This window comes from Pleurodeles waltl, chromosome 9 (assembly GCF_031143425.1).
Source record: "Pleurodeles waltl isolate 20211129_DDA chromosome 9, aPleWal1.hap1.20221129, whole genome shotgun sequence".
Lineage (NCBI taxonomy): Eukaryota > Metazoa > Chordata > Amphibia > Caudata > Salamandridae > Pleurodeles > Pleurodeles waltl.
This window is the reverse complement of record NC_090448.1, coordinates 157,319,315-157,334,880: the sequence shown is the minus strand read 5'-3', so window position 1 is coordinate 157,334,880 and position 15,566 is coordinate 157,319,315. Positions and strand designations below refer to the sequence as shown.

General features: G+C 46.7%; 1 protein-coding gene across 1 annotated transcript in view; it reads left to right on the top strand.

Moving 5' to 3' along the window:
* The window catches only part of DNAH12 (dynein axonemal heavy chain 12), a 937,015-nt gene that overhangs the window by 798,626 nt on the left and 122,823 nt on the right, over positions 1-15,566 (top strand). The window contains exons 67-68 of the mRNA XM_069206470.1: positions 1,772-1,909; positions 8,273-8,506. Coding sequence (XP_069062571.1) covers positions 1,772-1,909; positions 8,273-8,506 — 372 coding nt within the window. The remainder of the gene's footprint in view (positions 1-1,771; positions 1,910-8,272; positions 8,507-15,566) is intronic.

Sequence of the window (15,566 nt, the reverse complement as noted above, 5' to 3'; positions counted from 1 at the left end):
TTCAATTGTAAACATAGCATCAGCAAAGGCAAAAAGTCAGGGGGCAACCATGCCAAGGAGGCATTTCCTTACATTTGCCTTCACAGAGATGGATGGAAACATGCTGCAGCAGACTTTTTCTCTCTCTCCTGAAGAATTAGATCTTCTTTTGCCTTGGCCTCTCTGTAGAGGACTTGGGCATTCTGGTGACTGCCACGACGTCCTCCACCACAGTACAGCAATACTGAAGCAAGTGACTATGTTCCTGTAATTGGACCTAGCTAAAGATGATTAATCCACTCACTTGCTTAGAGGATGAGATTTTCACTTTTCTGACTTGTATGTGCAGGTGCACACTTGTAGGACCTACATAGTGGCTATTGAGGCCTATAGAACCAGCCATAAGGACTCCACCAATGAGGATGTTAAATCATCAAATGTATTTAGATGGGTTTGAAGCACTGTTCTCTGTGGCCACAGCCTTTTGGGACTTCAAAATAATTCTGTTCAGATTGATGCCCAAACCTTTTGAACCTATGGTGTTCTTTGATATCAAGCTTCCTTCCCGACAGCCTTCCATGCTGGTGGTCATACCTTTAGCCAGTTGCATTACTCAGCTGCTAGGCCTATGTAGATCACAGAAGTACAAGTAAACCATGTTAGATCAGGAAAAGGTAATATTGAGGGCACATGCCACGAATGTTATTAGTTCACTATTGAAATTTCATTTGAATGAGGAGATTAGTGTTGCTACTTTCTTCTCAGGCTCACGCGGCTCCTCCTGGGTAATAACTTGAATGTCAGGTCAATCTTACATTTTTCTGTTGGTAAAACTATGTCTCTCCAATCTACTGATTAACTTTAAGAACTTTATGTCACTTTTGTCTCCAACTGAGCAGCTACTTTGGCCAACATTGACAAATTGGTTGCCTGTTTTATCACCTGCTGTTGCACCTTTCATGGAGCTGATTCGCTATCTGTTGACTAAAAAGAAACAATGTGAGATAAAATTGCTTTGCTACATTTTTAAAGCACAGACCTTTAAGCAAGATGTGCAGGCCAGCTATACAGGCGAACACCTCATTTTTGCAGACACTGTGGTCTTAAGGGTTCCTCCTGGAATCTGAAATAGTTTTACATTCTGTGCAGCTCTGTTTTCCTTAGCCTGTACTATAGAACGCTGCCTTCCCCTCCTCCTCCCAGGTTCTTCTTTATGCTGTGCAATCTGCATTTTTGCTGAGAATAGGAAAGAACTATGACATTGAAGTAGGGTAGTGGTAATGTTATACTGACTGTTACTCCTCATTTTGAGTGTCTTTCCTTTGTTCAGTGCCCTTCCACAGTCCCCTGATCTATTGATAAATGCCCAGATTGCCTCAATTTGTAATATGGCAGGAGGTGAGGGTCCAGGTAGCTGATGGAATAGGAACTGTGCCCGTGAATGACAGTTACATATGAGCATAGTACAAATTGCATGAAGCCATGTAATCAGAGCAATGCCATTTATTGATAAGTAATGATGTGAGGCCACCTCTTTGTGTTTAAATTGCTGCATATTAAATTCATGTTTGTAAGTATTTAAAGTATTACCAATACCATGTGACAATATATATTTCAAGGAACTCTGATTATGCAAGTAATGTTAACGCCATAGAGTTAAATGTGCAACTGCTTCCAAGTCTCCTTTTGGGTAGCAATGGTCTAGATTACTTAAAGTTACAATGAGCTGAAATCACTATATGCAAATAAAGCACGCAAAGTTCAATTTTTTTTATTATTTTCTTTTTTTAAGACATGGGAGAAGCTGCTATATGGGGTTTGCTTTTTCCATGCATTGGTCCAAGAGAGGAAGAAATTTGGTCCCCTTGGCTGGAACATCCCTTATGGATTCAATGAGTCTGATTTACGTATTAGTATCAGACAGCTGCAGGTAATGTAACTCTGTATATTTATTTCTGTACCTTTATTTCTGGATAACTGCTACATGTGAAACATGAAGTTCTACAGAGGGTTGATTCCTGATCATTCAACATGAGCAATCATGGAGTATAACAACGCACTGTGCTTCGTCAGAGTTTTCTAACTGCAGTACTAAGGACACAATTAATATATGTACTCACTTATTTCTTGCAGGAGATGCATAGTCTGCCTCATCACCCTTTTGAGATCATGTGAAATTGTCCAGCCTCCTTGTTGAAGCAAACAATATTTTATGATGTTGTGACTTTATAATGAAGTAGTTGGCATTTATATATTTTGACACGTTTTCAAATGTATAATGAAATCCTTGACTCTGTAAATGAAGCCTTGAATAGTATTTAGTAAAATAATATAAAATGTGATTTGTGCTTTTAATACAAATCTAAAACTACTGTGTTCAGAACAACTATTTATGTAGGTGTGGCAACAGAAAATCATTTTCAGAATATTTCCTGAAATAAATATTGTGTCCTAAATATTGTCTGCTAATGTATCACCGAACTGGAGATAATTATAGAAAATCTGCAACCATCAGGGCAGTATGTTGTAGAGTATAATTAAGATGGAATATTTATGTCAGGCAATATTTTTCTGGGATAATATAACATACAACGTATTTATAAGGGTGCAGTTGTGTTCCTTGAAAAAATATAGAGAGGACATTGAAAAAGGGAAGGTGTTATATGTGCTAGATATGCCACGAAGACCACATTTATACAATAATCAACATCTAAAAACCGAATGTTACTGTAGATGTAAAATGCAGTTTAATGTTGATAAATCTTAAATGTGGTTAATATCCAGTTCTAGTGTTTGATCTTTCATAGATTATTATGCTATCAACTGTGTAGTCCACATTACAAAAGAACACTGAAACACTTTTATTCAATACATATTATTTTGTATTATGCTTCATTTTTTAAATTTGGATTCAGCCAATTACACATCCTGATATTGAATCTAAGATAAATATACAAATTAAATATACAGAAATATAGAAATAAATCCAAAAATTACAGGGAATGGGACATAAAATAAAAAAGCATGGTATGGAAAATTAACACATGGTAAGTTCATTTTGTATTATTGTAGTATTTTAATGCACACAAATATAGATAGAATACTTTACTAAATTGCATTTGCCAAAGGGCCTCAGGGATCTCTGTCTTTTATATGGGAGCTTCTGAAACAATGATTCTAGACTCCTATGCACCAGCTGTGTTAACTTTGTGTTTCTCCGCACTATTTCTGCAGCTAGATCAATCAAAGGTGGTCTTTCTGGCTGTATTTCTTCAATCTTAATACATAGTTAGTTTTGAAGTAATTTTGCTATATTTTCTCAACTAGACACATGTATTCCGGTGGTCAGCTGTCTCACAGTAATAATTGTGTTTCCTAGCTGAATCCTTCTTGCCTTTTGCCAACTATTTCTGTGTTCTCTTGTGTCTGCATCCTCCAACATTTTGTCATGTAAGAATTTCATACCTTCCTTATTTTTAAATAACTAATTTATAAAGTTTTGAAACCACAACTTCTAAAGCCAAGCAAAAATACATTATTTTATACTAACAATATAAAATAGTACTGTATTCAGCACAGCTGAGTTGTGTGCGGCTGACGTCTAAACTCTGCTGCACCAAAAATCCAGAATTTTAACTGCATTAATTAGGTCAGTAGGATGACTGTCGATGGTAGATGCTTGTAGGTTTTTTGAACTGATTATGTTGAATGCAGTTTAGAATTAAATCAGCGGTTGCTTCGCCATCGCTGGTCAGCTATTCACCAATAAATGGGTAAGTGGCTTTACAAACAAGGCAGGGATGCCAAAAAAAAACTTCTGAATCAAATTTCTTTTCAAGCATTATCCTTTGATACCCTTCAATCATCAGTAGTAGCAAAGGGCAGTAAAAGTTTTGAAGTACTTTCAGGGGAGATCCTTGCAATAGACGGTGCTTAATATACTTGTCAAGGGATTAAGAAAGAACAGGTTTTTGCTTAGTTCATTTCTATTAGCACTTAATCAGATAAGTCTAGTGGGGCAGTCAATAGCCAAGTTTTACGTACAAAATAATATCCAGACAATCATAACTAAACTTTGAAAAACAAGGTGCACCTCAGAGGAAAACATGTCCCGGGTCTGCAAAACCAGCAAGCAGAAAACAGGAGCGACGATTCAAAAGAGTATGACGCTGGACGACAGAAAGTTGTTCTGCATTTCCTATTATGTACATAGACTAATATAGATCTATCTACAAGAAAAACAGAAGAATACATGCAACATTCTGCTACCAGGCAGGTGGCAAACAAGTCAGTGGGTGAGTTTCAGGGGTAGATTCATCCACAAAATTACTATACACTTCAATTCCAATGGTAAGTAGAACAATTTGCAAACTATTGTAGAGAGAAAGCAGACCGACTTTAAGGCAACCGTGTAGGTAGGGTAAGGGTCATAATCTGAAACATTTTGGTTGAACATGTTGCCACACATGTGTCACTTAATACAGTTTGGAGTTTGAGTTCTTCATCCCAAACTATAAGCATTGAAGTTTTCATCTTCAGCACTGAGGACCTGCTAAATAACTATTTAAATCTACCCTGAAATATGGACACATGCACTCAGCCTATTCATCTGGCTAAGGCTGTTTTACAGTGGATGCCAAACGTACAGGACATTAAGGCCCTCATTATGAGTCTGGCGGTCACTAGACCTCCAGACTCACGGATGACTATCAGACCACCACCAATGTGCAGTCCGAGCACCATATTTCAACTTTGGTGGTCGGGCCATGGTGGGACTGCCAACATCGCCAGGATCAGGGATTCCGGCGGTGTGGCGGTCCCTATCCGCCATCCCAGCGCTGCTTACAGCGCTGCCCTGGGGTTTATGACCTCATTGTCCAGCAGCCATTTCATGGCGGTAGCACCACCACGAAAAGGATGGCGGAGAACGGGTGCAGAGGGCCCCAGGGGAGGCCCTGCACTGCCCATGCACTTAGTATGGGCAGTGCAGGAACCCCCTTGGCCAACACCCTGCATCCTACTTCATTGCCGCCAGCTCAATTCTCAATGCTGTGGTCTGTTTCCCGCTAGGCCAGCGGGTGGAAACTCAGGTTTCCGCCCACTGACCTAGCGGAAACTCTTAATGGACCCGGCGGGTAGGTAGCCAGTATGGCGGCAACCTCCCCGTCAGAAGTTCAGCGGACGGTGTAATCCGTCCACCAAACTCATAATCAGGCCCTAAATGTCTTTCCACATGCCTAGTTCACATATCGATTTTTGAAAGATGATATTCCCTTTTAACAAATTGCTTTAAACATTGCCATTCTTTTCTCCTACTGCATGCGGTCTCATCAGATCCGAGCCTTCGAAAATATTCACTTGGGTTGTTAATCATCTTGATGGCAAGAGTGAGGCATTGGTACATGCTTGCTTTGGAGCCATGCAGCAATACAATTTTTTTTGTATTGAGGCAGGTCTTGAAATAGTGAGCTAAACCAAGCTAGGATTAAGATACGCATCCTCTGTAACTCTTTCTCCAGTGCTAAGGTTCCATAAGGTGAACGCTGAAGCCTCCTGTAGGAAAATGCCACAGTTGGCATGGTTACCCCTAACGTTTTGTTGATGCCATCTTTGATTAAACGTGTGCTGGGACCCTGCTAACCAGGCCCCAGCATCAGTGTTCTTTCCCTAAAACTGTACCTTTGTCTCCACAATTGGCACAGCCCTGTCACACAGATAACTCCCTTGTAAAAGGGCCCCCTTGGTACCACGGGACCTGTGGCCAGGGAAGGTCTCCGAGGGCTGCAGCATGTATTATGCCACCCTGGGGACCCCTCGCTCAGCACATGCACACTGCCTCACAGCTTGTGTGTGCTGGTGGGGAGAAAAAGACCTAGTTGACATGGCACTGCCCACAGAGTGCCATGCCCACAACCCACTGCCTGTGGCATAGCTAAGTCACCCCTCTAGCAGGCCTTAGGCAGGGTGCACTATACCACAGGTGAGGGCATAGCTGCATGAGCACTATGCCCCTACAGTGTCTAAGCCAATTCTTAGACATTGTAAGTGCAGGGTAGCCATAAAGAGTATATGGTCTGGGAGTCTGTCAAACACGAACTCCACAGTTCCTTAATGGCTACACTGAATACTGGGAAGTTTGGTATCAAACTTCTCAGCACAATAAATCCACACTGATGCCAGTGTGAGATTTATTGAGAAATGCACACAGAGGGCATCTGAGAGATGCCCCCTGAATGCCAGTCCAACTGCTAGTGTTAGGCTGACCCGTCTCTGCCAGCCTGTCACTTCCAGACTAGTTTCTGGCCACACTGGGTGAGTGCCTTTGTGCACTCTGTGACCAGGAACAAAGCCTGTCCTGGGTGGAGGTGCTTCACACCTCCCCCTCCAGGAACTGTAACACCTGGCGGTGAGCCTCAAAGGCTCAAGCCTGACGTTACAATGCCCCAGGGCTCTCCAGCTAGTGGAAATGATCCACCCACCCCCCGGACACAGCCCTCACTTTTGGCTGCAAGGACAAGGAGGAATCACCCTCCAGCCAGGGCAGCCCCTAAGGTGTCCAAAGCTGAGGTTACCCCTTTCTTAGAAAATCCTCCATCTTGGCATGGAGGATTTAGCCCAATAGGATTAGGGATATGTCCCCCTCCCCAAAGGGAGGAGGCCCAAGGGGGTGTAGCCACCCTCAGGGACAGTAGCCATTGGCTACTGCCCTCCAGCCCTAAACACACCCCTGAATCTAGTATTTAGGGGCGACCTTGAACCCAGGAAATCAGATTCCTGACGACCTAACAAGAAGATGGACTGCTGACCTGAAAGCCCCGCAGAGAAGAAGGAAGATGACAACTGCTTCGGCCCCATCCCTACCGGCCTGTCTCCTGATTCAAAGAACCTGCAACAGCAACACATCCTGCGGCCCCAGCGACCCCTGCTGACTCAGAGGACTGCCCTGCATCTCCAAAGGACCAAGAAACTCCCATGGACAGCGGCTCTGTCCAAAGCATCAAGAAGAAACATCTTTAAAGCAACTCCCACCTCACTCCTGAAGCGTGAGTCCCTACCACATTGCACCTGACGCTGATGGCCCATGTCCAGAGAAACCAACACCTCAGAGAGGACCCCCAGGCGACTCCAATGACGTGTCCACCCTGAGCCGACCTCCCTACTCCCCCATGACGACGCCTGCAGAGGGAATCCAGAGGACCCCCTGACTGTGACTGCCCAGTAACAAAGAACCGGACGCCTGGAAGAAGCACTGCACCCGCAGCACCCAGGCCCGTGAAAAACCAACCACTGGTGCAGCAGTGACCAGCAGGCAGCCCTCACACTTGCCCAGTCTGGCCCCCTGTGCCCTGCCTGCATCGTCAGAGTGACCCCTGTGTCCCTCCATTGATTCCACTACAAAACCCAACGCCTTGTTTGCACACTGCACCTGGCCGCCCCTGTGCCACTGAGGGTGTATTTTGTGTGCCTGTTTGGCACCCTCCCCCCCCCAGTGCTCTACTAACCCCCTGGTCTGCTCCCGAGGACCAGCAAAGGTCCTGCTAGCAAAGGTACTTACCTGCTAGCAGACACAAACTGGAGCACCCCTATTCTCCATAGGCGCCTATGTTATTTGGGCTCTTCTTTGACCTTTGAACCTGAACGGCCCTGCATTGCTGGTGCTGGGTGTTTGGGGTTGACTTAAACCCCCAACGGTTGGCTGCCTATGCCCAGGAGACTAAACTTGTAAGTGCTTTACTTACCTCACAAACTAACTTGTACTTACCTCCCCAGGAACTGTTGAATTTTGCAGTGTCCACTTTTAAAATAGCTTATTGCCATTTTATGCCAAACTGTGTACATTACTGTTTTTATTCAAAGTCATATCTTTACCTATGCAAAGTAACTTACATTTAATGTACTTACCTGCAATCTGAATCTTGTAGTTCTAAAATAAATTAAGAAAATAATATTTTTTATTTAAAAACCTATTGGCCTGGAGTTAAGTCATTTAGGGGGTGTTCTCCTTTATTGTCTCTGTGTGTACAACAAATCTTAACACTACCCTCTGATAAGCCTAACTGCTCGACCACACTACCACAAATAGGGCATTAGTATTACCTATTATTGCCTCTGTCAAGCCTCATGGGGAACCCCTGGACTCTGTGCACACTATCTCTCACTTTGAGCTAGTATGTACAGAGCCAGCTTCCTACACCTCCTCTCTATGAAACCCAAATTATATAGAACATACAATCGTGCAGTTGCTTGAAAAAGAGTTGAAATATCTGATTTTCATTTTGTTTTTCCATTGCAGCTGTTTATCAGTGAATATGACCATGTGCCATTTGAAGCTATAACATACCTGACTGGTGAATGCAACTACGGTGGCCGAGTCACAGATGACTGGGACAGGCGTCTGCTGCTGACAACTCTAGGAGATTTTTATAACACAGAAATAATTGACAACCCTCGCTATTCATTTTCTCCAAGTGGAAGCTATCTTGCACCACCAAAATTAACGTATGAAGAGTACATTGAATTTATTAAGGTACTTCTTGTTCTTTTAGCAGTCAGTTGATATTCAATCTGCAAAGATTCAGCTAAACTGTTAAAATGTGCTTTATGTTTGTATTCTAACCAACCAGCAAGAATCAGTGGTGCTGCACCAATTTTCATTGTGGGGTGCTGGCCTATTTAGTTAGCTCACCAGATCTGCTGAGGGGTGGGTACTGCCACGAAACTGTGAACTGTGCAGGGCACTGCAAGAGCCCAGCTCAGGTATCACCTTTTTGATCTTTATGTTGTTAATTACTTTTCGCTACAGAGACATTTGAACACAAAAGTGTTGAACAATACTGATATTGCAGGCCAAATGCATCCAGGGGATAATATCTGTATGATATGCAGGACAGAACAACTATATAAGGAGCAATGGCCCGAATGTAATATTGACCAGATCACTTTGCAGCACTGTGTTTGTACGGGACCTGCATAGTGACCACGCAAATTCTATTCCCTCTGCTGAATTTGTCAGTTTGACACATCACAAGGTGGGTGGTCACAATGATTAATTCAACCGTGCCTCATCAGTATTAGCGTGGCAGGGCTTCTTCTGCAAATTCTTGCTGCCAGCTGCAACTACAGAAATGGAGGCTGTTAACAGATAGCACATCTCTTTTTTTACATTCATGCTGGCATGTTGATAGCATTGCAACCCCTGATCCACTAAGGGATAGTAGTTACAATACAGAAAAGTGTCACCTTGCAAAAGGGCATGACAGTATGCATACAGGAGTCCAAATACTGCTGCCTACTCCCTCCCAGCTGTTGTTTGCGCACTGGAAGCTGTCCCTCTTTGTAAGAAATTGGGTTATTGGTTAAGTGGGTTGGAATCACCACACTGGGAACAACCACAATCCTTGTCAGGATGAACCATGAAAGTCAATTAATTAATCTTTGCTTAACTCTCTGGTACCTTGGGACAAAGCAGCCAGGCTTAACTTTGAGGCAATGTGCAAAATATTTATGCAGCACACAAACAGGAATAAAGTGAAAGCACAGCACAAAAAAATCCAAAACCTCCAAACCCTTGGATGAAGGTAAGCAGGCCCAGTCTTCCTTCTCAGACCGCAAAACAGTCCTCTGGCAGCAAGAAAGGCCTTCTTCTAAAATGTCCACACGTCTGGGATTCTTCTCAAGAGTTCGTCTGGAGGTCCAATATTTAGACCAGGTGCCAGACTTTGTGTGTGGGGTGCCCTGTCCTGCCCCCACATCTAGTTTTGGAAAGTTCTTCCCATATACTGTCAAGACTCGAAGAAGTCTGGGAAGATAAAAGGCAGGGTAGGCCCGGTGTCAGTTCCCTTTGTGTGCACAGGAGGCAAAGCCCTTTGATATTTAAGTGGGGGTGGGTGCAGCCTCACCCAGTCATCCCACCAGGATGGCCCATCCTGCCCACAGAAGCAATACACAAACACCAACAGCAGAGCCATTCACAGTCATGTGACTCAGGACACAGGCAGAAGGCAGAAATGGTTAGGACAAGAAAATGCCAATTTTCTAAAAATGGCATTTTCAGAATTGTGACAAAGTCAGACTTCACCATTAAAGAGGATTTTAAATTAAAACTAATTTGAGTGTAAATAGCATGTCCCTGCACCCAGTCCAAAGTTATCACTTATCAAATGTAATAAGGTAACCTAGTGTTAGTCAATGGGAGAGATAGCCCTTACAGCAGTGAGAAATGACTTTAGGAGTTGTTCACTGCCAGAATATGTAAAATTTAAGCACGTATGCCCTACTTTCTTATTACAGTGTGCCCTGTCCTATCAGCCATTAGGGCCTATCTTAAGGGTGACTTATATGTGTTAAAATGGCATATTAAAACTGCACATACAGGCTGCAATGGCAGGGCTGGGACAGGTTTGTAAGGCTGCGGGCCAACTATTATCATGTAATTTACAGGCCCTGGAGACATTAGTGTAATTTATTATGGACTTACAAGTAAATTAAATGTGTCAATTAGGTGTAGGCCAATTATAACATGTTGAAGAAGAGAATACAAACACCTTAACACTGGTTAGCAGTGGGAAAATGCACAGAGTCCTAAAGAAAACAAAGACAGGAAGTGTGAAGGTAAAATGTTTGGTGTAATACCACTCAAAGGATGTCAGGTCTAACAATCTGTCATAACTTTCATTATACAAATGGCTACTGACTGATAATGGAAGTGGGTAGTTTTTCAGTGCTTTGTAAGTGTCAGATTGATTGCAGATCTTTGATACATGTCCTTGTGAATCCTAAGGAAAATAATGGCTCTTCTCCACCCCAATCCTTGTGGTTTGCAATGAATGTCAACATGGAAATTGTGAGTCATAAACACATTGCAAACCAGCAATGTCATTGCACCTTGAGTTTTTTACCCTAGCAGAGCCATCATGAAAAACATTTAATTCATAGAAGACAAAGGGGGTGATTCTGACCTCGGCGGTAAAATGCCCTTACCGCCGGTCAGAAGACCGCCACGGTCATTCTGACCCATAACGGCCAAACCTCCAAAAATCCGTCCTCCACTGCAGCCCGCCACATCGGCGGGCAGCGATAAACTGGAGATGACCAAACCTCCACCGTCACGCCAACAGAAATACGCCCATGCCATTACAACCCACGAATCCACACGGCGGTCATTCAAACGCGGTATTCCATTGGCGGTACACACCGCCGCGGTCAGAATACACACACATCACCAAAACACAGCCACATTGGACAATTTGAAAAACACACACCTGATACACATACACACACCACTCCCACACAATCAACCAACTATAAAACAAACACCCACATCACCCACAAACCCCTGCGACCCCAAATACTGAGAGAAGGAGAGAGAGACACAGCAGACAATCCAAAGCAAGACACACTGAGGAACACTACACCATCACACACACCACATAGTAGCACAAAGCACCACTCACCAACACACTCCTCATCACATACACCACCCCACACCTCACCCACACCACCCCATGGCACCCCAAAGGCATCCACGCTTTTCGGACCAAGAACTCCGGGTCATGGTGGAGGAAATCCTAAGAGTGGAACCCCAGCTCTTCGGCTCGCAGGTGCAGCACACCAGTATAGCCAGGAAGGCGGAGCTATGGCAGCGGATCGTGGACAGGGTCAACGCGGTGGGACAGCATCCCAGGAATAGGGAGGACATCCGCAAAAGATGGAACGACCTACGGGGGAAGGTCCGGTCGATGGTCTCGAGGCACAACATCGCGGTCCAGAAGACTGGCGGCGGACCCCCACCCACCCCTCCCGAATTTACATCGTGGGAACAAGAGGTCTTGACCATCCTGCATCCTCAGGGCCTCGCAGGAGTAGCCGGAGGAATGGACTCTGGTAAGTCCCATCTCAACTACTATATCCCCCACACCCCACCAGCATGCCAACCCACACCCCCACCCTCACCCCCAACCCCCCAGCACACATCCTTCCTGACAATGTCTCACCAGCACAACCCACCCATCCCAACACCAACTCCTGCATGCCAACACAATCCATGGACACCCATCACCTAAGCATGACCACTGCACTAACCCCTCCCCCCCACTAAATACCCTCACAACACCTCCCTCCAGGGAATGCCTGCACTGGGGGACAAGGGCACCCACAACACGCATGCTATTGCACACACAGAAACAATAACCAAACTCTCTTACCCCATGCAGGACCCGAACGACAACACACCAGCCAGGAGGGTCCAGAAGTGTCCATCCCACCACCGGAACAGGCCCACACTGAGGATAGCAGCTCTGTCGACAGTGAACCTGATGACCAGCCCGGACCATCGGGGACCTCTGGGCAGTCGGTTCCCCTCACCCAGACACAGGCCACACCAGACCCGACCCCCTCTGCCGACACCAGCACAGCTCCCACCCAGCGGGCCCATGCCTCTGTCTCTAGGACAGCTCAATCAGCGGTGTGTCTGCCACTACAGGGCACCCAGGCTAACCCGACACCCCAACAACAACAGGGACCTGGGGGCAGTGGGAGCGGGCACACCGGCCAGGGGACAGAGGCCGGGGGAAACCGGGCAGCTCGGAGGGCTGCTGTGCGACAGGGGGGGGAGGAGAGGCCCAGGGAACCCACTCTCCAAGAGGCCCTCACCACCCTCATGGGGGCCTACCACCACTCCCAAGAAACGATGGCGACGGTACTGGCCAGGTTCACTGAGATCCAGGCACAGCAGGAGGAACGCTACATGGGCTTCAGGGAGGAGCTGAGAATCATCGGGACCGCAATGGGGACCATCGTCCTGGCCCTCCACAGGATAGAGGACGCGTTGCGGGACCATGGTGCACCACACAGGGCCCCTGTCACTAGGCCGGACCAGGAACAGCCTACCACCTCCGCCGGCGCTAGTGGACAGGAGGTCCCAACACCTCGACAGCCCCCCAGAACCCCACCTCCTGCTGAAGAACAACCACCCCGTAAGAGGAGCCTGAGACCAAAGAAAAAGACAGAGTAGGATGTCAAGACCCCCGCCAGCAGGACATACCCCCTCAAGTCTTCCCACTGTCCCACATTGCCACCCTGTCCAACCATGAACTGCCTATGCTCCATCCTTCCACAGGCAAAAGAACAATGCACCTGTGAGACTGAGAACTGGACTCTGCCATGGATATTCCTCCACCCCCACCCATCACCCTTAGAATCACATGTACCGGTATCTAGCACTGTAAATAAATCACATTTTGCACACAAACCTGTTTTGAGTCATGCTGTATTATTAACAAAGGGATAACATATTACTGTTCAATTTCTGTTCTGTCAATTAGTCATGACAACATACCAATGTCAATACGCTGTATTTCATGGGCGAACCAAGCAGAAGTCAGGTACTGAGTCAGACAGCACTGAGAAGGGAAGGGAAAGGCATAAATTAATAAAAAACATCTGTGGGGAACTACAGAAAGTATAGATGCAGGAGGCTAGAAGCAATTGTGAAATGGCGTGGGTGATTCTTACCTGGGTGTTACTGGAAATACTGTTGTATCACTCTGTCCCTATTGTCTGTGTCGTCCTCAGAGTCTTCCTCCTCTTCACTCTCCACAGGCCCCACGGCTTCTACAACACCACCATCTGGACCATCCTCCTGCAGGAAAGGCACCTGGCGTCGCAAAGCCAGGTTGTGAAGCATACAGCACGCCACGATGATATGGCACACCTTCTTTGGTGAGTACATTAGGGATCCACCAGTCATATGCAGGCACCTAAACCTGGCCTTCAGGAGGCCAAAGGTTCGCTCAATCACCCTCCTTGTACGCCCATGGGCCTCATTGTAGCGTTCCTCTGCCCTTGTCCGGGGATTCCTTACTGGGGTCAGTAGCCACGGCAGGTTGGGGTAACCAGAGTCACCTATTAGCCACACACGTTGTCTCTGTAGCTGCTCCATCACATAGGGGATGCTGCTATTTCGCATCACATACGCGTCATGCACTGACCCTGGGAACTTGGCATTTACATGGGAGATGTACTGGTCAGCCAAACAGACCACCTGGACATTCATCGAATGATAATTCTTTCTGTTTCGGTACACCTGCTCATCGTCTTTTGGGGGTACCAAAGCCACATGGGTCCAATCAATGGCACCAATGATGTTGGGGATATGTCCAAGGGCATAGAAATCACCCTTCACTGTGGGCAAGTCACCCTCCTCGGGGAAAATGATGTAGCTCCGCATGAGTTTCATCAGGGCAGACAACACTCTGCTCAAAATCTTAGAAAACATAGGCTGAGACATTCCAGATGACATGGCCACTGTGGTCTGGAATGACCCACTGGCCAAAAAATGGAGGACTGACAAAACCTGCACCAGAGGGGGAATCCCTGTGGGTTGGCGGATGGGGGACATCAGGGCTGGCTCCAGCTGGGCACACAGTTCATGGATAGTGGCACGGTCAAGTCGGTATCGAAGGATTATATGGCGTTCTTCCATTGTCGACAGGTCCACCAGCGGTCGGTACACGCGAGGATTCCTCCTTCTCATCCCAAGTCCCAGCGGACGGTGCCTAGGAAGGACAACATGGAGCACAGAGTCAGCCAAACCACAGGTACGTACAGACAGCTTGCACAGTTAAAGAATGGCAATGGGTTGAAAGGCGTGTATGTGTGGCAATGCAAGGCCTAGGCCTGTGTGTCGCAGTCAAAATTAAGCCATGTGGGCCCTTGAAATGGCGGCTGCCTGACCTGTGAAGTGGGACAATGGGATGTGAGGTCACTGCGCTGGCGGGGCACACCGTGCGGTAGGCGGTCGAAGACCGCGGCGCAAAGCCGCATTGGTTAACATTGAAGCCTATGGGTTTCAGGAGCCAATAACGAAGTGCGCCGGCGGTCGCGGTACGCACCGCCGCGGTACGCACCGCCGCGGACGTGACCGCCATTTTCTATCTGCTTAATCACTCGAGACCTGATCATCCACAGGAGAGGACCTATACTGCAAGTGCTGCTGTGACCTCGGTCTGGAAGATACAATGGCTGCTGTGACTGGGGAAAGGGCCCCTGCCTTCACGTCTGAAGAATTGGACAAGCTCGTGGATGGGGTCCTCCCCCAGTATGCGCTACTCTACGGTCCTCCAGACCAACAAGTGAGTACCCCGGGTGCTAATGGAATGGGCTATGCCTGTGTGGATTGGGGTGGATGTAAGTTGGTGGGGTGGGGTGGGGGGCGAATGAGGAGTGCAACGCCCGACAGATGAGAGCATGTGCCATATGGCAAAGTGGGTGGGGGGGGGCAATTACATCTAACATGCAGGCCATTGATGATTTCCTCCTTTCCACCCTGTACATGTCTAATAGGTCAGCGCCCATCAGAAGATCGATATTTGGCGTGCCATCGCCAAGGAAGTCCGGACCTTGGGGGTCCACAACAGACGGGGCACCCACTGCCGCAAGAGGTGGGAGGACATCCGCCGCGGAACAAGGAAGACCGCAGAAACACTGCTGGGGATGGCCTCCCAACCTAGGAGGGGTGCCAGTCGCACCATGACCCCCCTGATGTCCCGGATCCTGGCGGTGGCCTACCCTGAATTGGATGGGCGCAT